This window comes from Physeter macrocephalus, chromosome 14 (assembly GCF_002837175.3).
Source record: "Physeter macrocephalus isolate SW-GA chromosome 14, ASM283717v5, whole genome shotgun sequence".
In the NCBI taxonomy this organism is placed as follows: domain Eukaryota; kingdom Metazoa; phylum Chordata; class Mammalia; order Artiodactyla; family Physeteridae; genus Physeter; species Physeter macrocephalus.
Window position 1 is genome coordinate 67,748,349 of NC_041227.1, and position 26,380 is coordinate 67,774,728.

At 47.4% G+C, this 26,380-nt stretch overlaps 1 protein-coding gene and 1 non-coding gene across 6 annotated transcripts in view; both read left to right on the plus strand.

The window, feature by feature from the left end:
- Positions 1-1,209: 1,209 nt before the first annotated feature.
- SRCAP (Snf2 related CREBBP activator protein) overlaps positions 1,210-26,380 on the plus strand; it is a 32,626-nt gene continuing 7,455 nt past the window's right edge. Inside the window, exons 1-27 of one of the 5 annotated variants that reach the window (XM_028499860.2) lie at positions 1,210-2,048; positions 3,199-3,272; positions 3,842-4,104; positions 5,293-5,544; positions 6,845-7,030; positions 7,269-7,409; positions 8,528-8,750; positions 8,866-9,143; positions 9,787-9,880; positions 10,019-10,108; positions 10,599-10,787; positions 10,877-11,205; positions 11,674-11,851; positions 12,744-12,880; positions 13,107-13,276; positions 13,384-13,576; positions 15,328-15,464; positions 15,553-15,739; positions 17,268-17,437; positions 17,849-18,114; positions 18,326-18,613; positions 19,146-19,310; positions 19,585-19,770; positions 19,989-20,255; positions 20,602-22,109; positions 25,251-25,516; positions 25,653-25,855. In XM_028499860.2, coding sequence (XP_028355661.1) covers positions 4,051-4,104; positions 5,293-5,544; positions 6,845-7,030; positions 7,269-7,409; positions 8,528-8,750; positions 8,866-9,143; positions 9,787-9,880; positions 10,019-10,108; positions 10,599-10,787; positions 10,877-11,205; positions 11,674-11,851; positions 12,744-12,880; positions 13,107-13,276; positions 13,384-13,576; positions 15,328-15,464; positions 15,553-15,739; positions 17,268-17,437; positions 17,849-18,114; positions 18,326-18,613; positions 19,146-19,310; positions 19,585-19,770; positions 19,989-20,255; positions 20,602-22,109; positions 25,251-25,516; positions 25,653-25,855 — 6,157 coding nt within the window. In that variant the 5' untranslated portion in view covers positions 1,210-2,048; positions 3,199-3,272; positions 3,842-4,050. The remainder of the gene's footprint in view (positions 2,049-3,198; positions 3,273-3,841; positions 4,105-5,292; positions 5,545-6,844; positions 7,031-7,268; positions 7,410-8,527; positions 8,751-8,865; positions 9,144-9,786; positions 9,881-10,018; positions 10,109-10,598; positions 10,788-10,876; positions 11,206-11,673; positions 11,852-12,743; positions 12,881-13,106; positions 13,277-13,383; positions 13,577-15,327; positions 15,465-15,552; positions 15,740-17,267; positions 17,438-17,848; positions 18,115-18,325; positions 18,614-19,145; positions 19,311-19,584; positions 19,771-19,988; positions 20,256-20,601; positions 22,110-25,250; positions 25,517-25,652; positions 25,856-26,380) is intronic. The other 4 variants (XM_007107402.4, XM_055089975.1, XM_007107401.4 and 1 more) reach the window with 4 other exon arrangements.
- On the plus strand, positions 9,566-9,696 carry LOC112064880 (small nucleolar RNA SNORA30/SNORA37 family). Its single transcript, XR_002891732.1, has one exon. It is a non-coding gene; the product is annotated as a small nucleolar RNA SNORA30/SNORA37 family (small nucleolar RNA).

The window sequence follows — 26,380 nt, forward strand, 5'->3', positions numbered from 1 at the left end:
ACTTCAGACTTATCTTGAGTTTGAGCTCACATATCCAATACCAGTTATTTCTGTGTTTCATAAGGTGTGATAATACTAGTAAATTTCCTGAATAATCTTTCTAAGACTGGCATAGTGAATTGTCAGGTATAAACCATGTCTTTACCCTCAAGGGGTTAACAACAGTTTTGGGTGTGGGGTGGACAGACCATGAATCCAGATACAATGCAATCAGTTCTTTATGAAGCCCAGGAGGCTATGGGAGCCAGAAGGGGTATTAAACCAGCCTAAGGGTAGTCAAGAGAGATCATCTGGGGGTTGTGGCCCTTGGGCTAAATTCTGAAGGAAAAATATTGAAAAGGGATAAAAAAAGTATATGGGAAGGCCAAGAAATGTGAGATCTCTTGGGAGCTCAGTGTGGTTCTATGGAGTCTCAGAAATATGTAAGCTTGGCCTGGAAAGAAAGATTTTGAACTGGGCCTAAATGGATGGGCACTTACCCACTTTTTCAATCAAACAATACATCCTGGATGCTGCTGTGTGCCCTGAGGCTCCAGCATAGGACAGAGGTAGCAAACTGACACACTGTGGCTGAATCTGATGTATTTTGCCCCTCTTTGCTTTATTTACACTACCTTCCTGGTCCTCCTAGGTTTTTGAATTTTCAACCCCTGGTCTTTGCTGTAACAAAAACAGGACTTCAAATCAACGACACAGAGAGAGAATCAACTCTTTGAGTAGAATGGGGAAGAGCTCAACTGAGTGGATGAAGAGGAGCTGAATGAGAGCTTTATTTGGGAATCGGTACCTGGTTCCTAGGGTGGGCTTTAGGTGGTAAATTTTGTGAGTGTGTGTATCCTTGTGACTTAGACTGCTTGGTTATGAATCTTCGTTCTGGACTCTGTCACTGGTTAATCTATGAGCCTCAAATCATTTGTAAAATGGAGCACTGCTGGGATTAAAAGAGATAATCACTGCACAAAGTGGCCTCAATAGAAAGTATCTGTTATTATTATTATTCTATTCCGGGGTGAGGGTATCATATTCTCAAAGGGGTTCTTAACCTAAAAAGTTGGCTAACAGGTGGCGTAACGGCTTAGGAGTTACTGGGAATACCACCCTTGCGTAAAACGAAGCAGCTCTACGTAGTGGACTGTCGTGGGAATCCAGAGGCCCAGGTTCCACTGCTAACCTGCTGAAAGTACCTGAGAAATTGCTTCAGCTTTCTGCGTGATCTATTAAAAAAAAAAAAAAGTGGGGTGGATCGATGCGAGCTGGCAGCCGCAAAGCAGCCCCAGCGGCAGGTTCCGTGGTGGAGGGTAAAAGCTTTCCGCAGCGGGGCAAGCGCCTAGCCTCCGGGCGGACTACATCTCCCAGACTGCCTTGCGCTTCGGACAGCGCCCTACGCTAGCACGCGAACCTCTCCGCTCCCCGAACCTCCAGTTACTGTCTCTCGCGAGAGGACGGGCCGCGCCGGCGGTAGCGATAGTGAGCTGTGGTGGTGGCGGTGGTGTTGGTGGTGGCGGCCGAGACGGCGGCGGCCATTTTGGTGAGGCCTCGGAAGCGGCGGTGGCGGTTCGCTGCGAGTAGCGTCTCCCATTTTTCCCACCCACCGCCCGCATCTCTGTGCCGCGAGAGGAAGCAGTGGAAGCAAGGCGGTGGCAGTAACCGCGGGCCCCAGGGGAATTTAAAGGCCGCGAAGGCGGCGGCCAAGAGGGGGCCCTCCCCCCTCCTCGGCGGGAGGGGGGGTGGTGCGCACGCCCCCGAGGACGCAGGTAAGGAGAGGGAGACAAGATGGCGGACGCCCCACAGCTCCCCCTCCCCTTACGGGTGACTGCGCGCGCATCTTTCCGCCACCGCCTCCCCTCCCACCTTCCCGGGGTGCTGCGCGCGCACCTTCGGCCGGGGCCCCGGGGCCGGTGCGCGAGGCTGTCGGCGCGCGCCCATAGAGACAGGCTGAGGGGGCCCAGGCCGGCCGGCTCTGGTCCCGGGCGCGTCTCCTCTCCCCTCCCGGCCGTCTGCGCACGCGTGCCTGAGCGAGCGAGCGAGCCCTGAGAGGACGGACCCAGGTGCGCTCCTGCCCGCCTACCAACCCCAGTCCCCCCTAAGGGGCGCGCGGGAAGAGGAAGGGGGGCGTGGGACGAGTAGTCGGGGCCCGCGCCCACCATATCCAGTCAGGAGTCAGGACCTGGCGGCACGAGCCCTTCCTTATCTCAGCCTTTCGCGGTCTGGTGGTGGGGGCTCCCTGACGGGCAGGGATGAGAGGCTTCCTAGTCCTGCGACCCTTGGGTGCGTGGGTTTGGGTTCTGGCGGGAGCCCCCGGGCGGTGCGCGCAGCCGGCTCTCTCCGCCTCCAGGCGCGCACGCGCGGGCCCCTCCCCCAGTCGCGCACGTTGGGTGGGGTGGGAGTCTAGGAGGGGGCGGGACTATCTTAGGGCTAGTGGCAAGTTGGGGCAGAGGTCAGGGGTCACGCTGGGTCAGGCTTTGGGGACGGGTTGGGAGACGGTAATGAAGCTGGGGGTCGAGAGTTCAAGCTTCTTGGATTCTGGTTAGCTCGATTCCAGTGACTCTGTTGTGGAAGGTGGAGTGAATCGAAGGCTGCACCGTGGTTAAAGAATTTCCTTAAACACTGGGGAAACACTTCCGGGCCTTGTGTGGGTTTACCCTGCCTATTTCCGGGATTTGGTTCTTTGCTGTTCGGGCTTCCTTACATCTGCTCCTCTAAGGTCTCCTGCTCTAGTTCTGGTGTTTGGGGAAGTGTCATATGGCGCAGGTATAGGAGTCGCAGGGCCTGCCCTGAGGAAGGGTGGATCCTCCTATGTTTAGCCCTCACTGGAAAGGAGAGCCGGCTGCCAGGCAGCCAGCACCTTTTGAGTTTCTGGATGTGACAGCTTTTTTGGCTTTGTTAGTTTGTCCTCCATTCAGAAGTTGGAGCCTTTTACCCTTAAGCTTTTTAAACTTGTTTGGGGGGCTTCATTTCCCTGCTTCTCCTCCCCAGCCAGAATCTCATGTTACTAGGGAATTCTGTTTTCACAAAACATGATTTGTTTTTACTTTTCTGAAATGTGATTTTTTTTTTTTTTTTACTACTGTAACCCTCTTCCGCCTTTGAACTGATTTGGGTATATTTAAAAGCCTCAAAAGTTGGTGTAAAGAAGGCTTTGATGGGTGTTGGTAAATGTGGATTAGTTCCTCACTGCTGTTTTCCTCCGTGTTTCAGGCGTGATTCCCCTCAGTACGGCGGCACCGTGGAAGTACAGACTTTCACAGGGGGTGTGGTCTCAGCTCACACAGGTGAGGGCTCAAATACCATTTCATGTGCTGATGATAATGGGAAGGATGTTTGAGATAATGATTGTGGTGCAACAACAGATCTGGGATTATGGAGAGAGAAAGATCTGATCACCCTGACTCTACCAAGGAGAGTAGCATGTTCTCTTGGTTTTGGCATCAGACTGTCTAGGTTTGTCCTCCTCCTCCTACTTCCTTACTGTGACCTTATGCAAGTCTTTTGGTCTCTTTGTATTCTGATTTCCTAACTTATAAAATAGAGGAAATATTAGAACATAAGCTACGTTTATGTCAGCGGTCTTTTCTGCATAGCTCTGTTTTTGGTACGTAGAAGGAACTAAATAAGCAGTTATCATAGCATGAAAAGCATCTGGTTTATAAGGTAGATGTGAGCATTATAGAACACATCAAGTAAGTATTCAGTAAAGTATTTTACACATAATAGATGCTCAAGAAACGTAAGCTACAATCACTGCGTTTGGTTACCTTTATTTGTTAGTGTTATCCCTGTTTTTTAAGAAGATTCTTTAATCTTTCTAAATCCCATTTCTACTCTTTTTACCCTACTTTAGGTGCTCCAGAGGCCGGTGAACCTGAGTGGAGGCTGGGACGCCCTAGTGGGCCCCGGGCCCTGGAAGGCGGGTCCCGGTGGCCGGTGGCCCAGAATGAGGCCAGCTCCCAGCATGCCCTGCAGCCGGACGCCAGCCCCTCGGCCAGCAGCAGTGGTGACAACGACCCAGTCGTTCTTCAGGCATCCAAAGAGGAGCCTGGGAGTGGGACCATGCAGAGCAGCCCCTCCCCTGCTCACCCTCAGCTCCCAATCTTGCAAACACAGGTTTGAAAGTGGGGAGGGTTCCTTCTCTGCTTCTGCTTTGTGGGCTGCTGGCTTTGAGGCAGAAGAAATGTGGCAGGTCTTAGCTGTGTTTCCATGATCCTAGCTACCTGGGTAGCTGAATTTGGAGAATCTTTGATGCTCAGGTGGGCTGTCAAGCCTGTTGGATACTCATATTCTACTTGACATTAGTGTAATGTTGATCTCTAAGAGCATGGAAATTCCTTATTACCTGAAAAAAGTTGAATTAAGCCAGGTTGGAAATGGGGTTTGTGACAAAATGCTTTTAAGACTGCGTACTTTGAGAATAGCTTGGTTTCTTTTGGAACTGGAACGAGGTAAGCCTTATGGATGGTGTGTAGTATTCATTCTTCTCTCATACTGAGGGAGTGCTGGAGGTAGGAGAAGAAAATCATGACTTTTAAAAAACTGGACAGACCTAGGTTTCCTGTACAGTAGGCTTTTGATGGTTATGGGTTTGATGTTATTTTCCTGAGCAGCTGGGAAATTATGCAGCATAATGTCTTTCTTCATTTAGTTGAGGTAGGAATTTGAGTGGCACACTGTGAGGCTTGTGTGCCAGAGTGAATTTCATGAGTTCCCTCACTATCCACATTTAAGTAGAATTTGTTCTCTACTTATTGCTTATGCGGTACCTTGTAATAGGTGGATGTTTGAGAACAGTGACCAATCCTCCCTTTCCCCTCCTACCTCTCCAGTAAAGGAAACTACCGAGACTGGTGATGAACATAAAGAGGTTTAGGTGATCTTGGACTTTTTGATGCTTTTTGAATTTGGCGGTAGCTCAGATTTATTCGCATGGGTGAATCTGCCATACTTGCTGTGAAAAGGAGGGAAAAATAGGGAGTTGTTTATGTGAGTGGAATCATTGAGGTTCTGAAAAAATCATTAAAATTTGAAGTCATGTACTATAGTAGTAGTCTTGAATTTGGGAATTGTGTAAATGTCAGGCTCTAATTCCTCTTGCATGCCAAGTGTTTACTGGAAACTTGGCTTTGCCATCTTGAGTACCTTATTAAAACTTTATCCCAAATGTTGTGTTTATAAAAATGAGGTTGGTACCTCACTCCGGAGCTTTTTCTTGTGGAGATAGAATGAAGTAATATACTTAAAACCCATGGTAGAGTGCTGCTAAGCATTCATCTTATCTATCATTTCTCTCTTTTCTAGATGGTGTCGGACGGCATGACAGGCAGCAATCCTGTGTCCCCTGCCTCATCCAGTTCCCCAGCCTCTAGTGGGGCAGGTGGCATCTCCCCCCAGCATATAGCTCAAGATTCCTCTTTGGATGGACCTCCAGGGCCCCCAGATGGTGCCACAGTGCCCCTGGAGGGGCTCAGCTTACCCCAGGCTGCTGACCTGGCTAACAAGGGCCCAAAGTGGGAGAAGAGCCATGCTGAGATTGCAGAGCAGGCCAAGCATGTACGTATTGGGAAGGCCCATGAGGCTTCTTGGGAGTCTTCTTCCCTGAACTCCTATGTCCCATGGGTATTTTACATTTCTTTCCTTATCTTTGATTTACAATACAGGCTCTGCTTTGATCTTGAGCAAGTTGCTTGAACTCTGAGCCTCATTTTCTTTTTTTTAAAATAGGGATGGTGTAGTAGTGAATAGGCTGTTAAAACGTTTGTTAAAGGAGAAAATAGACACAAAAGTGCTTTGTAAGCTATAAGCCTCCTAAGATTTACTGGTTTCTGCTTCACCTTTTTCTCCTGTAGTCTCTGTTAAACTTACCAGAGGTAAATGTCGTCTCTGGGCCAGCAACATCAGCATTACCTAGGAACTTATTAGAAATGCAAATTCTTCGTACCCTTCTTCTACCTACCCATTTAAAACTCTAGGCATGGGGTCCACCACTGTCTTAAAAAGCACTACAGATGAATCTGGATGCATGCTCGAGCTTGGTCTAATATCCATGTCTGTCTTGGTGTTTCCTTGGTGACCATCAGGCCATTTAGTTTCTTGTCTCATCTGTGGCTGTTAGTTCCTTTGATTTAGTTTTTGTCAGGAGAGGACAAAAATAATGAGGGCAATTGTCCTGAGTTTATAAGTCACCTCTGTTAAATAAAAATTTCAGGCACTTTCATTTTTTTTTTATGAGATATAATCAGTGTAGAAACAGTGTTATCTTTTTGTAATACTGACCACTGTTAATCTTTTTGTGTATAATTGTTCAGTATTTTCCACAAAAAAGTACATTTCTATAAAAATATTTTTTAAAAGCAGAAACAGGATTATGTAAATTGGATTTTATAGCATATTTCTAAGTACTAACATACTCTTGTGTAAGTAGAATTCTGCGGCAGTGAAGGTCCCTTCACTGTATCTAGAGTCAGTAAGGAAGCATGCTTTCCTTGTTCTCTGGGAAGCTTCCCTTGGATATGTTTTCCTAAGTTTTGCCTATATTCATAAGGTATGGAGTGTGAAAAAATGGAAAAAGCATGAAATCTGGTGTGTGGAGTCAGACCTATTTTTAATTCCCAGTACTTATTACCTCCTATCTGTGTAATCTCAAGTAAATCACTCAATCTCCTTGATCTTTTTTTTGCTCACCTGAAGAGCATGTAATATCAACTCGTAGGATTGGTATGTGGACTAAAGACAAGCATAGAACACTCAGTCCAGTCAGTGCCTGTACATAGTCAGAGCTCAGGGATTCAGCCAGGGTCATGAGGTGAAGTATATGCCAAGTAATTTGATTGACCTAGCTCTTCCTCATTAGGAGGCTGAGATTGAGACTCGGATTGCTGAGCTGCGGAAGGAGGGTTTCTGGTCACTGAAGAGACTGCCTAAAGTGCCCGAGCCTCCCCGCCCCAAGGGCCACTGGGACTATCTGTGTGAGGAGATGCAGTGGCTCTCTGCCGACTTTGCTCAGGAGCGCCGTTGGAAACGGGGTGTGGCCCGTAAGGTATGTCCTCAGCTGGACCTACTACCTTCCATTTTGTTTTCAGGTTTGCTTTTTCTTGTTGGGTAGGTTGGTGGGAAGGGAACCAAACATAATGGTGTACAGTGCTTGTAAATGGCTTCTAGTCTCAAGAGGCAAGCTCTGACTTCCCAGGTTTCTTGGCTTTTACTTTTCTCTTTCCCCTTGACTTGGGGACGGGCCAGGGGTCTGGCCTTGGAGTGTTTTCACCTCATTCCCACAGGTGGTGCGAATGGTGATCCGGCACCACGAGGAGCAGCGGCAGAAAGAGGAACGGGCCCGGAGGGAGGAGCAGGCTAAGCTGCGCCGAATCGCCTCCACCATGGCCAAGGATGTTAGGCAGTTTTGGAGCAATGTGGAGAAGGTAGGCAGCAGAGATTGGGAAAGGGAAATGCCTTGGGGTTGACTGGTGGGTAGCATGAATGCTCAAAAGTTCTCCTCGAGAGAGTGGATAATTATTTTAGGCAACTCTGATGACATTTCTGTTGTGTGCTGGACCTTTCAAGCATTGAGTTCTACGAGGAAGAGAGAAGTACAGTGGAAAAATATGGGCCCTGCATTTGGGGATTGCTAATAGGACTTCTTGACTCCCCTTGGCCATCTGTCCTTTGCAGCCCATTCAGCATGCTTTTTCATGTGTGTGACATTTACCTGCTTAAATACCATCAAAGTTCTCGTTAACTGAAGTGTTCTCGTTTATTAAGTAATTGTTTCTTTTTTAAAAAAATATTATTTTCTTTTCTTTTATCTTTTTGGGCTGCGTCAGGGTCTTCGTTGTGGTGCATAGGCTTCTTTCTAGTTGCGGTGTGTGGGCTTCTCTCTAGTTGTGACGTGTGGGTTTTCTCTCTCTAGTTGTGGCGCCCGGGCTCCAGGGCACATGGGCTCTGTAGTTTGCAGCAAGCGGGCTCTCTCATTGAGGCGTGCGAGCTCAGTAGTCATGGTGCATGGACTTAGTTGAACCACGGCATGTGGGATCTTAGTTCCCCAACCAGGGATCGAACCCATGTCCCCTGCATTGTAAGAGGGATTCTTTACCACTGGACCACCAGGGAAGTCCCTGTAATTGTTTCTTAAGTATTACCTGGCTTCTGTCTATATTTTTTTCATTCTTGTATTCTGCCAGTTCCTTTTCTTCTTTCCACTTCAAACATTCTTTTGTATGTCTGTGGCCATTTACACATGCTTTTTCTGCTGCAGGGGATGCCTTTTTCCTCATCTTCACTTAGGGAACACCTACTTAATCTTTAAGATTCAGCTCCAGATACATTTGTAAGTCTTTCCCACTGCCTGAGACTAAGCTGGCTCTTCTCTATCCTGTGCTTCCTGTCTGCTTTCCTCAGAAGCACCCTTAAGGTCATTTAGCTCTTCCCTCCTGAAAAGCCAGCCCAGGGCCTAGCATAGAGGAGGCTTCCCTAAATGTTGAGTAAGAATACATGAGTAAAAGATTGTCTTGGTGATTCCTCCATTTCATGCTTGTGTCAGGTGGTGCAATTCAAACAACAGTCCCGGCTTGAGGAAAAGCGGAAAAAAGCCCTGGACCTGCACCTGGACTTCATCGTGGGGCAAACTGAAAAGTACTCAGACCTTCTGTCTCAGAGCCTCAACCAGCCACTAACCTCCAGCAAAGCTGGTTCCTCCCCTTGCCTTGGCTCTTCCTCTGCTGCCTCTAGTCCTCCACCCCCAGTTTCCCGGATGGATGATGAAGGTGTGTGTCCTCTTTAGCTCTGTTACTCTTCCTCATGTACCCTTTCCAGAGCTGAAAACCCACCCTGTGGCTTGCAGGGCCCCGTGGACTTTGTGACCTTGTTCTCCTGCTATAGATGGGGACTTCCAACCCCAAGAGGAGGAGGAAGAGGATGATGAGGAGACGATTGAGGTTGAAGAACAACAGGAAGGCAATGATGCAGAGACCCAGAGGCGTGAGATTGAGCTACTTCGACGTGAGGGAGAACTGCCACTGGAAGAGCTGCTCCGTTCCCTCCCCCCTCAGCTGCTAGGAGGGCCTTCCAGCCCCTCAAGAACCCCCTCATCTCGTGATAGTGACACCCGAGATGGGCCTGAAGAAGGTGGTGAAGAAGAGTCCTCTCAGGTGTTGAAGGTATGGGCAGAAGGGGATAGAAGGTGGGTTCAGAGTGGGAGCAGAGGGAGAGCCTTAAGGACTGAGTTCTTCCAGTGTATAAGGTTGGTTGTGGTTTTTAGGAGTCCTCCCTGGTCTGAGCACTTGGGCTCTCATTTGAGGATGGATAGGAAAGAACCTGGGTTTGGGGCAAGTTACGGTCTGAAATGGGCAGATTTCTGATGCGTGGAAGAGTGTACTGTACTCTTAGAATTGCTGTGTGAGCTTGAAAAAAAAACTTACTTTGGTCCTTGTCGCTTCTGTGGAATGGCCCTAATACTCACTTGCTGGTTTGTAGGTTCGGAGCTGAGATGGTAACCTTGAAGTCTCTTCTGGACCTAAGCTTTCTGTTTTTCCATGTGTCCGAGTGCATGGTGTTGGTGTTGGGGGCCTGTGTTTCTCTTCTAGCACTTTCACAGGTCCTCCCCCGGGCAGTGGGGCCAGGATTTGGTAGCTGGTACTGAAACTGAAAACCCTTGATTGTATCCTTGCCCTGGGACTGTGTCAGTGGTAACTGTCACTCAGTGGGACAGAGAGACTCTTCTGTGACATCTTATTCAACGTTGTGTCTTTCTCTTGCTGCTCTAACCGTAGGCCTTCTCCTTTTTCATCCTCTGCCAAACAGGTAAAGCCCCCACCCTCCTCTGTCACACAGCGCAACAAACAGCCTTGGCATCCAGATGAGGATGATGAAGAGTTTGCTGCCAATGAAGATGAAGGTCAGGCCTGTTCTCAGTCCTGTTGCCTCTTACCCCTTGAATTGTCTAGACCTAATATTTCAGGCTTTCTCACCTCTTCCACTTGGACTGTGTTCTGAGCCTCTGTCCCCATTGATCTTGGTTCATTCTCTTTCCTAGCGGAGGATGAAGAGGATACCATAGCAGCTGAGGAGCAGTTGGAAGGGGAGGTGGATCATGCCATGGAGCTGAGCGAGTTGGCTCGAGAAGGTGACACCAGACATTTTACTGAGTATCCACTTGGTGTCTCTGCAGAATGCCAGAGATAAAGAAATGAATAAGACACTTTTATCCCTCCTGGAGATACTCCAGATCTAGTGACAGAGACAGATTTATAGATGGTTAAAAGTAGAAAATTATGATTGGTTATGATGGAAGTTTGAACAAAGAGATGTGAGAGCTGAGTGGAGGGAAGAACTATTGGAAGAGGATAGTGGCCCTGTTTGGTCTGAACCTTAAAGGGGAGGTTCCTCAGACTGATACCGTCCTTCCCAATGGAAGGCAGGGCCATCCACAGTTCTAGCCCATGTTACGGGGCTTGGCTGAAAATAGCTGCTGCTGAAAGTAAACTCTTTTGCCTCCCCTCAGACCTGGGCCTAGCAGTGTCTGTAGAAGCTGAGGTAAAATGAACTGGCACCACTCAGACCTCCTCTTCTTCCCCATGAAGCACGTAAAGGCTTATCCTTCACTTCTCTTCCAGGTGAGCTGTCTGTGGAGGAGCTACTGCAGCAGTATGCAGGAGCCTATGCCTCTGATGCCTCTGCCCCAGGTTCTGGGAGTAGTGAAGAGGAAGATGAGGATGAAGTTGAGGCTAACAGCTCTGACTGTGAACCAGAGGGGGCCACAGAAGCTGAAGAGGCTACTCAAGAGGATAGTAGCAGTCAGTCAGGTGAATGTGTGGTCATGAGGCAAGAGCTGGGGAGGGCAAGACTGGAGGAGTAGGTATGGTGAACACTAAGCCTTGATCTTGTGCTTTAGACTCTGCTGAGGAACAGAGTGAGGATGAGGAAGATGAGCGTTCAGAAGAGGAAGAAACAAGCGGGAGTTCGGAATCGGAGGAATCTGAGTCTGAGGAATCTGAGGAGTCCCAATCACAGAGCCAAGCAGATGAGGAAGAGGAGGAAGATGATGACTTTGGGGTGGAGTACTTGCTTGCCAGGGACGAAGAGCAGAGTGAGGCAGATGGGGGCAGTGGACCTCCCACCCCAGGGCCCACCACCACTCTCGGCCCTAAGAAGGAAATTACTGACATCGCTGCAGCAGCTGAAAGTCTCCAGCCCAAGGGTTACACCTTGGCCACCACCCAGGTATTTCCAGGCCCAAGCTTCTGCTTTCTCATATATTTTTTTAAAAATTTATTTATTTATTTTTGGCTGCCTAGGGTCTTCGTTGCTGCGTGCAGGCTTTCTCTTGTTGCGGCGAGTGGGGGCTACTCTTCGTTGTGGTGTGCGGGCTTCTCATTGCAGTGGCTTCTCTTGTTGTGGAGCATGGGCTCTAGGCATGTGGGCTTCCGTAGTTGTGGCACTCGGGCTCAGTAGTTGTGGCTGGCGGGCTCTAGAGTGCAGGCTCAGTAGTTGTGGCACACGGGCTTCGTTGCTCCACGGCATGTGGGACCTTCCCGGACCAGGGCTCGAACCCGTGTCCCCTGCTTTGGCAGGCGGATTCTTAACCACTGCGCCACCAGGGAAGCCCCTGCTTTCTCATATCTTGACTCTCCTGTTTCTCAGTGACGGATTCCGCGATTCCATTGTGTTACCTCTCTTCCTACCTACTAGGTGAAGACACCCATCCCCCTGCTCCTACGGGGCCAGCTCCGGGAGTACCAACACATTGGGCTGGACTGGCTGGTTACTATGTATGAGAAGAAGCTTAATGGCATTCTTGCTGATGAGATGGGGCTAGGCAAGACGATCCAGACCATTTCCCTGCTTGCCCACTTGGCCTGTGAGAAAGGTAACTAGGGCCGGGCCCTTCTTCTTGGGTCTCCCTTGGCCAGTTTCCTGGGAAGCTTATTTAATGACTTCAGCTGTAGCACGGTGAAACAGTCTCTTGCTGCTAAGTAGCTTCATTGACTCTGGTCAATAACTGTATAGAGAGGTCATTGTAGGCACTAAGATTCCCCCCCCCCACAAATTTTGACTTAGTTGATTTACAATTTTCGGTTAGTTTCAGGGGGTACAGCAAAGTGGTTTGATTATACGTATGTATGTATATGTTCTTTTTCAGATTCTTTTTCCTTTTAGGTTATTGTAGGGTATTGAATGTAATTCCCTGTGCTATGTAGCAATGTCTTTTTATCTATTTTACATGTAGTAGTGTGTATCTGTCAATCCCATACTCCTAATTTATCCCTTCTCCCCTTTCCCTTTGGGTAACCATAATTTTGTTTTTTGTGTCTGTAGGTCTGTTTCTGTTTTGTAAATAAGTTCATTTGTATTATGGTGCTAGGATTCTTAGGAAGGGCCATTAGGACAGAATCGTCAGGGTTTTATACCTGAGTTCCAGAACCCCAAAGTTTGTATTTCCTTACCGTCTCTCATCTTTTTTAAAATTCCTCTGCCCCAGATCTCTCCGAATCTTCCTTTATTTTTTAAAACTGAGGTATAATTAACATTTAACACTATATTTCAGATGTACAACATAATGATTTGGTATGTGTATACAGTGCAGAATGATCATCATAGTAAGACTAGTTAACGTCCATCATCATACATAGTTACAAAACATTTTGTTTTTTCCTGTGGTGAGAACTTTTAAGATTTACTCTTAGCAATTTCACATGTGCAATACAGTATTTTTAACTGCAGTCACCGTGTTGTACATCTCTCATTCTTTTGCTAAACAGGTAACTGGGGTCCCCATTTGATCATTGTCCCCACCAGCGTGATGTTGAACTGGGAGATGGAGCTGAAACGTTGGTGCCCCAGCTTTAAAATCCTTACTTACTATGGAGCCCAGAAAGAGAGGAAGCTCAAGCGGCAGGTTTGCTTCCCCATGTGATTGCTCCCTTCCCCTATTGATGTTTCCTATACTTTTAGGCCCTTTCCTCAAATGAGTTCCTTTCCCTTCCCTTTCTGTTACCCCATTCTGCTCCTGGGACTTTACTCCTTTCTCCCAACCTGATTTCTGTCTCTTGAAGATCTTAGGATGTCTTCTTTTTGCTCTTTCTTTTCACCCCACTTTCTGCTACTTTCTCCTGATACTGCAGGGCTGGACCAAGCCCAATGCCTTCCATGTATGTATCACATCTTACAAGCTGGTGCTGCAGGACCACCAGGCCTTCCGCCGCAAGAACTGGCGCTATCTCATTCTGGATGAGGCTCAGAACATCAAGAACTTCAAGTCTCAGCGCTGGCAGTCATTGCTCAACTTCAACAGGTGGAGATGGAGATGTCTGAGATTCATCGGAGGGTTGACTTGGCCTGACGGGTGGGATGCTTGGACAGTTGGGACTTTGCTGACCATCCTCCCCTGTCTCTTTGCAGCCAGAGACGCCTGCTCCTGACAGGAACACCCTTGCAGAACAGCCTCATGGAACTGTGGTCCTTGATGCACTTTTTGATGCCCCATGTCTTCCAGTCTCATCGCGAGTTCAAAGAATGGTTCTCTAATCCCCTAACTGGCATGATTGAGGGCAGCCAAGAGTACAATGAAGGTCTAGTCAAACGCCTTCACAAGGTAGGGCCTGTACCAGTTTGTCAAGGGCATTGGGAATGGCAAGAAACTAAGGGCAATATCCAGAAAACCCTTAGGAAGAGGGAAGTCAGTGCTAGGCTGAATTTACCCAGTTGTCAAGCTGCAGTGTTCCGGTGACTAACTCATTGCCAGATTGAGTGACCTCATCTCAGTCATCATTCTGCTTGTTTTCGTTAATGGTAGCATTTCTGTTTTTATTCCTTGAGTAGAATGATAATGCTGATCAGTTCCTGGCTTGGGTTTCTCTTTACCTGACTTTCCACAACTACATATTTTTGTTGTGTTCTCTTTTTCTTTTCTTCTTTTATTTTTTTTATTTTTTTATTTTTGGTCTTCTCTGGCTCCTCTTCCTTTGTCCAGTGTCCAGCTTTATCATCTCTCAGCATTCTGATCTTTACTTTTTGTCACCCAGTTTACTTATCTCATCGGCATACTGATTTATATAATTCCTTGACTCTCTAGACCACTCAACCTGTATTTAAATTTCTGATAATGTCTTTAATGAAAGTTCCTCTTTTTAAAAAATTTTATTTATTTTTGTTATCTGCCCCCAACCCCTTTGATCCCCATGTGATGGACATTTTTATACAGAAAACAATAAAAATTTCCCTCTCAGCTTGGTGCCTTTAGCCTGACATCTTTGGAATGCAAGGGGCACTTCCCTTTCTCCTTAGCCCCTGGGGCTCAGCCCTGCCTTGGCAGCTGTCGCCTACCCTGCCAGAAAGTTCCTCTTGAACTCACTCTGTTATAAGCCAAACATCTCAAGCCTTATAGCCTATTATTTCTACTCCATTTTGGTTAATCACACCATCATTTTGGTAAATCAAACTATCAGTAGAAACCAAGAAGTCTTCCTTACCTTTTTTTTTTTTTTTTGGCGGTACGCGGGCCTCTCAGTGTTGTGGCCTCTCCCATTGCGGAGCACAGGCTCCGGACATGCAGGCTCAGCCGCCATGGCTCACGGGCCTAGCTGCTCCACGGCATGTGGGATCTTCCCAGACTGGGGCACGAACCCGTGTCCCCTGCATCGGCAGGCAGACTCAACCACTGCGCCACCAGGGAAGCCCTATACTTCCTCCTTTTTAAAATTTTAAAATATTTTTAATATTATTTGTTCCCATTTTATTGAGATATAATTGACATATAGCGCTGTATAAGTTTAAGGTGTACAACATAATGATTTGACTTATATACATCATGAAATGATTACCACACTAGATTTAGTGAAACTATACCTTTCTTTATTTTTCTCTTTTTTCACTTCTTCCATGTCAACTTGATGACTGTGTCATATCAGATTTTATCTCCTGAGATCTCAGATTTGCCTTTGGTTTTCTATGCTGCTGTCAGTGCCACAGATTTGTTCTCAGCTTCTTGGCTGGATTTACTTTCACAATCTTGTAAATTTACAGTTACTCCTTGGAACTGTAGTTTGACTCATCCCTTCTGCTTAGTTAGTTGCTCTGTCCTCAGTGCTTTCTTTGTCACTTCTTGTGTTGTGGTATTATCTTTATGTTCGTCTCTTTCATTATAGTAAATTCCTTGAGAGGAGGGCTTGCATCTGATTCACCTTGGTGTGATTGGTTCCTGGCATGCTGCATGGCTCTATGAGTGTTTACTGATGGGCTAAGCCAGCGCTCTGCTGGTCATCAGGCCAAGACCCAGGTAGAGGGTCTAGGCTGGGGCATAGTGCCCGCTGTTCTTCTGTCAGCCTCCTGCTTATTTGCTTTTAGGTTTTGCGGCCTTTTTTGCTGCGCCGAGTTAAGGTGGATGTTGAGAAGCAGATGCCCAAAAAATATGAGCATGTTATCCGCTGCCGGCTCTCCAAGCGCCAGCGCTGTCTCTATGATGACTTCATGGCACAGACCACGTAAGGGAGGACTGAGGGTGGTCCTGGGACCCTACAGTGGAGCGGAGGTGACTATCAAGATGTCCCATTTATTTCTCCTTTCTTCCAGAACTAAGGAGACACTAGCCACGGGCCATTTCATGAGCGTCATCAACATTTTGATGCAGCTGCGAAAAGTCTGCAATCATCCAAACCTGTTTGACCCTCGACCCGTTACCTCCCCCTTCATCACTCCAGGCATCTGTTTCAGCACCGCCTCTCTGGTGCTAAGGGCCACTGATGTCCACCCTCTGCAGGTAAGCAGTTGCCTCCAAGGTTATTGGCCCTACCCAACCCTGCACCTCTTTTCTTTAAGCTAGAGTCTGACCTTTTGCATCCTTACTTCCCCTGTCACCTCAGCACTATTCCAGTTTCATCGTTTTCTAACTGTGTCACTTTGGGCAAGCTAATTATTAACCTTTAACCCTAAATTTGCTTGCCCTTCAAAACTGGGGTTTTAAGGCCTATTCTGCAGTATGTTTGTGAGAATTGTGTTAATATTTTTAGAATTACCTGGCATATTAATAATGCTTAAATATTTTAACCATTTCTAAGCATATGGTACAGTGGCACTAAGTACATTCACATAGTTGTACAGCCATCACTATCATCCATCTTCAGAAATTTTTTCATCTTTCTAAACTGAAACTCCATACCCATTAAATAATAACTCCCCATTTTCCCTCTATTCCCAGCACCCGGCAGCCACCATTCTACTTTCTGTCTCTATAAACTTATTATTCTAGGTACTTCATGTATGTGTGATCATACAGTATTTGTCCTTTTGTGACTGGCATATTTACTTAGTAGAATATCTTCAAGCATGTGTCAGGATTTCCTTGGTTTGGGTAATATTCTATTGTACACGTATTTGTGTATGTGTATACATGTATGTGTCTGTGAGTACGCACATGTGTACATTTACATACATAGAGACAAATACCACGTTTTGTTTATCTGTTCATCAGCGGACACTGCAGTTGTTTCCACCGTTTGGCTACTGTGAATAATGCTGCTGTGAGCATAGGTGTACAAATACGTGTTTAAGTCCCTACTTTCAATTCTTCTGGGTATATATACCCAGAAATGGAATTGCTGGATCATATGATTATTCTATTTTTAATTTTTTGAGGAACCGCTATACTGTTTTCTATAGCAGCTGCACTATTTTACATTCCTTTCCAGCATTTTGCAAAGGTTCTGAGTTCTCCACATCATTGCCAACACCTGTTTTCTGTTTTTTTGATAACGGCTGTCTCAGTAGGTGAGGTGATATCTCATTGTGATTTTTATTTTGATTTCCCTAATGATTGGTGATGTTGAACATCTTTTCATGTGCTTATTGTGTATTTCCTCTGGAGAAATGTCTGTTCAAGACCTTTGCCAATTTTTAATTTTTTTTTTTGGCCATGCCGTGGGGCCTGTGGGTTCTTAGTTCCCTGAGCAGGGCTCAAACCTGGGCCCTCAGCAGTGAAAGTGCAGAGTCCTAACCACTGGACCTCCAGGAAATTCCTGCCAGTTTTTAAATTGGATTGTTTGGTTTTTTTTGTTGAGTTGTAAGACTTTGTGTGTTCTGGATGTTAGCCTCTTACCAGATACATGATTTGCAAATAATTTTGGTCCTAGTCTATGGGTTGCCTTTTCACTTTATTAATAGTGTCTTTTGATGCAGTCTAATTTATCAGTTTTTTTCTTTTGTTGTCTGTGCTCTTGGTGTGATATCCAAGAAATCATTGCCAAATTGGCTCCTTTGACACTATGCTCTTGTGTTCCTTCTTATGTCAGCGGATAGACATGGGTCGATTTGATCTCATTGGCCTGGAGGGTCGTGTCTCTAGATATGAGGCTGACACATTTCTACCCCAGCACCGCCTTTCCCGCCGGGTTCTGCTAGAGGTGGCTACTGCTCCTGACCCCCCACCCCGGCCCAAGCCAGTCAAGATGAAGGTCAACAGGTACCAGGGCCGAGGAATAAGGAAGTGGGTTCCTAGAAAAAAGTGGCTGCAGCTGGCTGGGGGGAATTGGGGTGGAAAGGAAAGAGCTGGAGGCTAGGCTGGAATGTTCATGTGGATGGATGAAAAATACTTGGAGGGATCGGGGGATAGAATAACCAGAAGATGGTTTTGGGAGAGGCCCTTGTGTTTGTCACTGATTTTTTTCCCCTCCTTGCTCTGCTTCGTGCTTTTTTTTTTGCTGTGTGCTTTTTGGTTATCGGATTTCTTTCCCTCTTTCTCCACTGGGTGTTATCTTTCCCTTCTTTGCTTTTATAATCTGTCTGTTTTTCTGCCTCATCTTCCTTATTAATTTCTTTTCCTACTCTTCACTCTCCCTTCTTTCCTACCCATCCCCTTGTTTTTTCCTTGTAGGATGCTACAGCCAATGCCCAAGCAAGAAGGCCGGACAGTGGTGGTGGTGAACAGTCCACGGACTCCCCTGGGCCCTGTCCCAGTCCGACCCCCTCCAGGACCTGAGCTCTCAGCCCAGCCCACCCCTGGCCCAACCCCCCCAGTCCTGCCAGCACCACTGATGGTGTCAGCCTCGCCTTCCGGGCCCCCACTCATTCCGGCATCCCGGCCTCCTGGCCCTGTTCTTTTGCCCCCACTGCAGCCAAACGGTGGGCCTCTCCCCCAGGGTGAGTTGCAAGGGAGCCAGGATGCTGGGGGGTACTTCAGGCAGATTGTTCGGATTGGGGGAGAAGTAATGAAATTAGTGTTTGAGGAGTTGGGTTGGAGACAGGGGTGTGGTGTTTGATGGGCTACAAGGGATTATGTATGGAGGTTTCTAGGACTAGGCTGAGGCTTTAGTCAAGGTATATCTGACAGGTGTTTGCTTTGTGTTTACAGTGATGCCATCCCCTCTGGGGGTCTTGAGTGGGACCTCACGACCTCCCACGCCAACCCTATCCTTGAAGCCGGCCCCACCTGCTCCTGTTCGCCTGAGCCCTGCCCCGCCCCCAGGCTCCTCCAGCCTATTGAAGCCCCTTACAGTGCCACCAGGCTATACCTTCCCTTCTGCTGCTGTCACTACCACCTCTACCACCACAGCCACGGCTCCCACCACGGCAGTGCCAGCTCCTACTCCTGCTCCACAGCGCCTCATCCTGTCTCCCGATATGCAAGCTCGCCTGCCCTGTAAGTTCCCAGGGCTCTGTGAGGGTGAAGGACTTGAGATGGGAGGAAAGCCTATATGCCATGGAGCTGGAGAAGAAAAGCTCGGGACCATGAGTGTATCAAATTCTAGGTAGCTAACGTATGTTAGGTATTTTGCCAGGCATTGGTAATTCATAATCAAGTAAGAGCCCTCAAGTAGTTCACAGTCTCTAGTTGGGGAGATGACCCATAGATGAATAAATAGTGGTAAGCCTAGCAGTAGAAAATTATTTGGGGTAAAAGGGCAGTGTAGAGGATGCAGGTGGTGATTAGCTCAGTATGGTGGAAAGCTGTTAGAGGTTGTAAAGGAGATTGCCAAGCAAACAGGTGGGATTGGAAGGAGTAGCATGTCAGAAGCTCAAAGGCTGTAGGTGGAAGCTAAGCTTACTGGAACATGGCAAGTTGGGGGGCGGGGAGGGTTGGAGAAACTGGAGACTTGTACCTCATGAAGGTGTGTGAAGTGAGGTTGAGCCGAGTGAGCCCCATGCACATTAAGCCTCTTCTTTATTCATAGCAGGTGAAGTGGTCAGCATCGGGCAGTTAGCCTCACTGGCACAACGGCCAGTGGCTAGTACAGGGGGAAGCAAGCCTCTCACCTTCCAAATCCAGGGCAACAAGCTGACTTTGACTGGTGCGCAGGTGCGCCAGCTTGCTGTGGGGCAGCCCCGCCCGCTGCAAAGTAGGTAAAACCCACCCCCTGTCCTGCCTTTTTCCTCCTCTTCTTTGTCCCTTTGTTTTTGTGGCTCTTTTCAGATGTCAGCCTTTATGTTTCTTTCCCTACCTTTTGGTGGGTGGGGCCAAGGGGAATGGTTGGAGGGGGTCTTTTGATCAAGATAGGTATGAGTTTATTCTGGAGAAGTTACTCCCTCTTCGTTCTTTCTCTCTTCTCTTGCCTCTGCCCTCCTCCGGCTGATAGCTGCTTCTTTCTTTCTCTCTCTCTTCCCTTAACCCAGGGAATGTGGTGCACCTGGTGTCAGCAGGGGGGCAGCACCACCTCATCAGCCAGCCTGCCCATGTGGCCCTCATCCAGGCCGTGGCCCCGACCCCTGGCCCTACCCCTGTCTCTGTGCTGCCTTCTTCGACCCCCAGCACCACCCCTGCCCCCACTGGCCTCAGCCTTCCGCTTGCTGCTAACCAGGGTGAGGCTTCTGGCCTTCCTACTTAACTTAGCCCTGCTGGCCTTGGTCCTTCCAGGCATGCCCTGGGCTACTGTCTGTCTAGCCTTTCCTCAGTGTTGTTTTCCTTTGCCAGTATCTCTGATATCTGTCTGCTACCCTCTCCTGCCCTTGGACTTCTTCCATCCTTTGGGTCTCTTGTTTCTTTTCTACCTTCCCCTCAATCTAGCTTCCTCTTGCAGTGCCACCAACCATGGTGAATAATACAGGCGTGGTGAAGATTGTAGTGAGACAGGCCCCTCGGGATGGACTGACTCCTGTTCCTCCATTGGCCCCAGCACCCCGGCCTCCGAGCTCTGGGCTTCCAGCTGTGTTGACTCCACGCCCCACATTAACCCCTGGCCGGCTACCCACACCTGCTCTGGCTACTGCCCGGGCCCCCATACCCACGTCCACTCTGGTGAGGCCACTTCTCAAGCTGGTCCACAGTCCTCCGCCTGAAGTCAGTGGTGAGTGAGTTCAGGTGGCTGAGGCCAAAAATTTTTGCCAGGAATGGAGATAGGGTGGCCCGGGGGGTTTCTAAGTCACAATAGATCCTTTCGTTATCAGTATACTGATTTGCATTAGCCCCCAAAATGGTCTGCTGAGCCCTTGCCTAATTCCAAGATACGTAAGTTGGAACTCTGGAGGGAAAGGAAATGTTAAATTGTTAGATTCCTTGAATCTTTGATCTCATAGTGTGGGAGTGAAGGTCTTCTGGGAAACAGGTGAAGCATGGGGATAAGGGAAGGGGTGGGACAGGGTAATGGAGCAAAAAAAAGAATTTGGGGGCTAACTTATCCTCTGTCTCCACAGCTTCAGCACCCGGAGCTGCTCCCTTGACCATCTCTTCTCCTCTCCCCGTGCCATCCTCGCTCCCTGGGCCAGCCTCTTCTCCAATGCCAGTTCCCAACTCCTCTCCCCTTGCTAGTCCTGTGTCTTCTACAGTCCCAGTTCCAGTGTCACCTTCACTCCCCATCTCTGTCTGCACAACGCTTCCATCCCCAGCCTCAGCTCCACTCACCATCCCCATCTCAGCCCCCTTGCCTGTTTCGGCTTCGGGCCCAGCTCTGTTGACTAATGTGACTCCAACACTGGCACCTGTTGTCTCAGCGGCTCCTGGACCTCCCTCTTTGGCACCAGTTGGGGCTTCTCCGTCAGCGTCAGCCTTGACTCTAGGTTTGGCCACAACTCCATCCCTGTCCCCATCTCAGGCACCTGGTCACCCTCTGTTGTTGGCTCCAGCCTCTTCACATGTTCCAGGGTTGAACTCAGCCGTGGCCCCAGCATGTTCACCTGTCCTGGTGCCAGCTTCTGCTCTGGCCAGTCCTTTTCCGGCAGCATCAAATCCAGCTCCAGCTCAGGCTTCCCTTTTGGCTCCAGCACCTACCGCATCTCAGGCTCTAGCCACCTCTCTGGCTCCCATGGTGGCTCCACAGACAGCAATCCTGGCTCCTTCTCCAGCTCCTTCTCTGGCTCCTCTTCCAGTCCTGGCTCCATCACTAGGTCCTACTCCTGTCTTGGCTCCATCACAGACTTCGGTTCCACTTCTGGCTTCATCATCTACTCCAGGAACTCCTTTAGCCTCAGCTTCCTCACTAGTGCCAGCCCCAGCTCCTGTGCTGGCTCCGTCATCAGCTCAAACTATGGTATCAGCCCCAGTTCCATCACCTCTCCCGAGTCCGGCTTCTACGCAGACACTGGCTTTACCCCCAGCTTTAGCATCCACTCTTGGCGGATCGTCTCCATCTCAGACACTCTCTTTGGGAACTGGGAACCCCCAAGGTTCTTTTCCAGCTCAGACATTGTCATTGACTCCAGCAGCATCCCTAGTACCAGCTCCAGCCCAGACACTGTCTTTGGCACCAGGACCACCACTGTGTCCATCTCAGACGCTGTCTTTGGCTCCAGCAACCCCTCTGGCTCCAGTTTCTCCGATGGGCCCGGCCCCAGCTCACACACTGACTTTGGCTACAGTGTCGTCATCTGCTTCACTCCTGGCCCCAGCTTCAGTGCAAACACTGACCTTGAGCCCTGCCCCAGTGCCGGCGCCCACCTTGGGCCCAGCGGCAGCTCAGACTCTGGCACTGGCCCCAGCCTCAACACAGGCCCCAGCTTCCCAGGCATCTTCCCTCGTGGTTTCGGCAACCGGTGCCACTCCCTTGCCTGTCACCATGGTATCCCGGCTGCCTGTTTCCAAGGATGAGCCTGAGACACTGACATTACGCTCTGGTCCCCCCAGCCCTCCCTCCACTGCTACCTCGTTCAGTGGTCCCCGACCTCGACGCCAGCCCCCACCACCACCTCGTTCCCCTTTCTATCTGGTAAGTTTTACTGCCTCAAAGGAGAGGGAACAGGAAATTGAATTTCTTTGGAGTGTTGCTACAGAGTGGATGGAACAAAATAATGTCACCTTTATCTTGGTAAATTACAAAGCCTAGTTTTGTGGACCTAATACTTGAATGTCACTGGACAAAGCCCTTCTCTGGGCCTTTACTCTTATCTGTAAAATGGGAAGAATAATCCATGTCCTACTTTTCACAGAGGAGTAATTGAGGACATAATGTGCTTTTAAAACTATTAATCACTGATGTGTTCAAGGCTTTCTTGTTACATTTGGTCTCTTTGGTTCTTGCTTACTCTTTTGAGTTAGTGTTGGCATCTAATTGCCCCATTTTACAGATGAACCTAGCCTACTAAATGATGTTTTAAAATTTATATAACTTGTGAGAACACAGATGTGCTGACTCCATTGCTTTCTCTTCTTCCCCACAAGAGGCAGTCCTCAGAGACAGGAGGATTTTTCTCAGTTGCTAAAACTGTCACCATTAAGTATTTGAACATCTAGGGGAGAAAGGACACCACGGAATACAGTTCCCTAAAGATCATGAGTGTTTGACTTTGACGGTCATTTGCTGTAGTTTTTTACCTCCATGGTGATTAAGTGGGCAATAAAAAGAACTCTGTCCCGTCATGAGCTTTCTGGTAGCCATTTTTTTCTGTCATATATATAGTTGTATATATATTTGGTGAAATAAAAGTTGCAACTCAGAGTAAGTAACCCAGGACCTAATAATGAGAAAGATCTAGTGAGTCCTTCCAGGCCCTCTTGTCTTTTTATCACTCTGATAATAGAGCTGCTTCGTATTCTTGGCCCCCATCCCCCACCCTCCATCTTTGCCACTTGCCCCCACCTTTGGTCTTTCTCTAATGCTGCCAGGTTGGTCTGGCTCTTTGGAAGTAGAGAGAAGAGAGCCTAGATCCTAGCCCAAGGGTGCATGCACCCCATGGTCTGTGTTAAATTTTCATTGCTCTGCAAGTAGGTAGCAGCTTCTTGATACTTTTTCTTTAAACAGTTTGAGATATAAATCACATACCATACAGTTCACCTATTTAAACCATACAATTCATTGGCTTTTAGTATATTCACAGAGTTATGCAACCATGACAATCATCAACTTTAGAACATTTTCATGACCCTAAAAAGAAACCCCACACCCTTAACCATCATCCCTGACCTTTCCGTCCCTCCTAGCTCTAAGTAACTTGTATCTGTAGATTTACTTATGGAGTCATATAATATACGGTTTTTTGTGACTGGTTTCTTTTACTTAATATTTTTGAGGTTCATCCATGTTGTGCTATAACTGACATATATATATGTATATATATCAGTACTTCATTTTTAAAAAATTGTTGAATAATATGCCATTGTATGAATATACCACATTTTATATATCTATTCATCAGTTGATTGGGGAACATTTGGTTTGTTTCTTCTTTTTGGCTGTTATGAATAATGCTGCTGTGAACATTCATGTATAAGATTTTGTATCTTTTCATATTTTCGGTTATATTGGATGTAAATTTAGGAGTGGAATTAACTGGGTTATGGTAACTATGTTTGACTGTTTGAGGAACTGAAAAACTGTTTTCCAAAGTGGCTGTACCATTTTACATTCCCACCAGCGCTTGTGAGGGTTCCAGGTTCTCAATATCTTTGCCAAAAACTTGTTATTATTTGTCTTTTTTGATTATAGCCATCCTAGTGGGTTTGAAGTGGTATCTTGTGGTTTTTAAATATTTATTTGGTTGCGCCGGGTCTTAGTTGCAGCATGGGGGCTCCTTAGTTGCGGCTCCAGGGCACTGCAGTTGCAGCTCGCCGGCTCCTTAGTTGTGGCATGCGAACTCTTAGTTGAGGTATGCATGTAGGATCTAGTTCCCTGACCAGGGATCGAACCTGGGCCCCCTGTATTGGGAGCACAGAGTAGAGTCTTATCCACTGCACCACCAGGGAAGTCCCTTTTGTAAAGGTTTTGATTTGCATTTTCCTGATGGCTAATGATGTTGAGCATCTTTTCAGTGGTTGTTAGCCATTTGTATATCTTCTTTGAAGAAATGTCTATTCAGATCCTTTCCCTTTTTTAATTGGGTTATTTTATTCTTTTCCTTTTTGTTATTGAGTTGTAAGAGTTCTTTATATATTCTGGATACAAGTCCTTTTTCAGGTAGATGATTTGCAAATATTGTCTCCTTTGCTGCTACTTAATGAGAGCTGGCCTTAATGATTTTTCCCTCTGCTAGGATGCTTTCCTTCCTCACTTAGACCACCAGGAGCCAAGAGGTCAAGCTTAAGGTCGCAGTCAGGAAGGGAGATTTGGGACATTGCTTTTTCAGGACCATCTTGTAGGGTCCAGTCTCCTTCATTATTTGTTCATTCTAATAACATATTTATTGAGAGCCTACTTTGTGCCAGATACTGAGTTGGATACTGGATGATTACAGTGAGGGGCTTACAGTTTAGTGGGTAGATGTTAATCAAAGAATCCTATACATGTAAAACTACAAGTGTGATAAGTGCTACAAAAGAGTTAGGTGGTTTTATAGCCTGTGAAACTGGAAGCACAAAGATGGGAAAGGATTGGGTCAAAGTCATACAGTTATCCTGTCAGCCAGGGCACTCCCCTTTTCTCTCTCGGGGTTACCTAGATGTCTGCTTAGCTGTTCCCATCCCACCCCATTCCAGTCTGACCTTTGACAAAAACCTGCCATGGATTTGATTAGCCTCTCTGTGTCCTGGTCAGTGATTTGAGGAGGGATTTTAATAATTGTTTTGGATCTACTGCAAGAAGATAAATTAACTTGGATATTCTGGATTTAAGTGTTATATGGGAAAACTCACGCAAATCATCCATTCTATAAGTTTGTCAAACATATGGATCTTAATTTTGAATATTCAGGCATCTGCTTTGGTAGCATACAGGGAAGATCAGTTTTCTTTTGCGGAGAAGTTATTTCATTTAACATTGGGAAAAGAACTCCCATTATTGACAATTTGGAAGAACTAAAATAGTGTTTCGTTGAATCTTATGGTTTCCACAGATTATGTTTAATTCTGGGAGGAACTGCCAGGTTTTCTATAAGGACGCTGATCACTTTTTCTGTTTTTCTCCTCTTACCCTCAGGACTCTCTGGAGGAAAAGCGGAAGCAGCAGCGGTCTGAACGCCTGGAACGGATTTTCCAACTTAGTGAGGCTCATGGGGCCCTGGCACCCGTGTATGGGACTGAAGTCTTGGATTTCTGTACCCTGCCCCAACCTGTTGCCAGCCCCATCAGCCCTCGTTCTCCTGGCCCCAGCCACCCCACCTTTTGGACTTATACCGAGGCTGCCCACCAGGCTGTACTGTTTCCCCAGCAACGCCTAGACCAGCTGTCAGAAATCATTGAGAGGTTGGCAGGGCTAAGTGCTAATGGGAAGTGGGTCTTGGGGCCTCTGAGTGGATATAGTGGTTAGGGCTGGTAAAGGTGCTAACTTCTGGGGCCATTCAGAGTTCCACATTTTATACTGCTTGCCTTCTTTTTACAGGTTCATCTTTGTCATGCCTCCTGTGGAGGCACCTCCCCCTTCCTTGCACGCCTGCCACCCACCTCCTTGGCTGGCCCCACGTCGGGCAGCCTTCCAGGAGCAATTGGCTCGTGAGCTCTGGCCCCGGGCTCGTCCTTTGCACCGTATTGTGTGTAACATGCGTACCCAGTTTCCTGACCTGCGGCTTATCCAGTATGATTGCGGTGAGTTCATTGGCCAGTGAGGGTCTCTTGACCTGTTTTCTTGTCTTAGCCTGAAGATTGTTATGTCAAAGGGATGCTGTACATAAGGTCTCTGGATTTCATTAAACATTAGATAGTCTTAAAAAAAAAAAAACACATTAGATAGTCTTTTAGGTTATGCTTCTGGGTGAGATGAAGAAATGTAGGCCTCATGATAGATTCTTGGCATTCATGAATTTGACTTTGATGAAAGTTGAAAATGTTTGCTAACTCATTTATTCAGTGATTATTTTGTGAACATGTTACATCATTTGGAATACAATGGCAAATGACATAGCACAGCGTGGAGTTTTCAGATTTATGGGGAAAGGTGAGTGGTGGTATAAGACTGCACAATAAATAGTAGATTTTGGGGAATTCCCTGGTGGTCCAGTGGTAGGACTCCACACTTTCACTGCTGAGGGCACAGGTTCCATCCCTGGTTGGGGAATTAAGATCTCGTAAGCTATGTGGCCAAAAAAAAAAAAAAAGTAAATAGTAGATTTT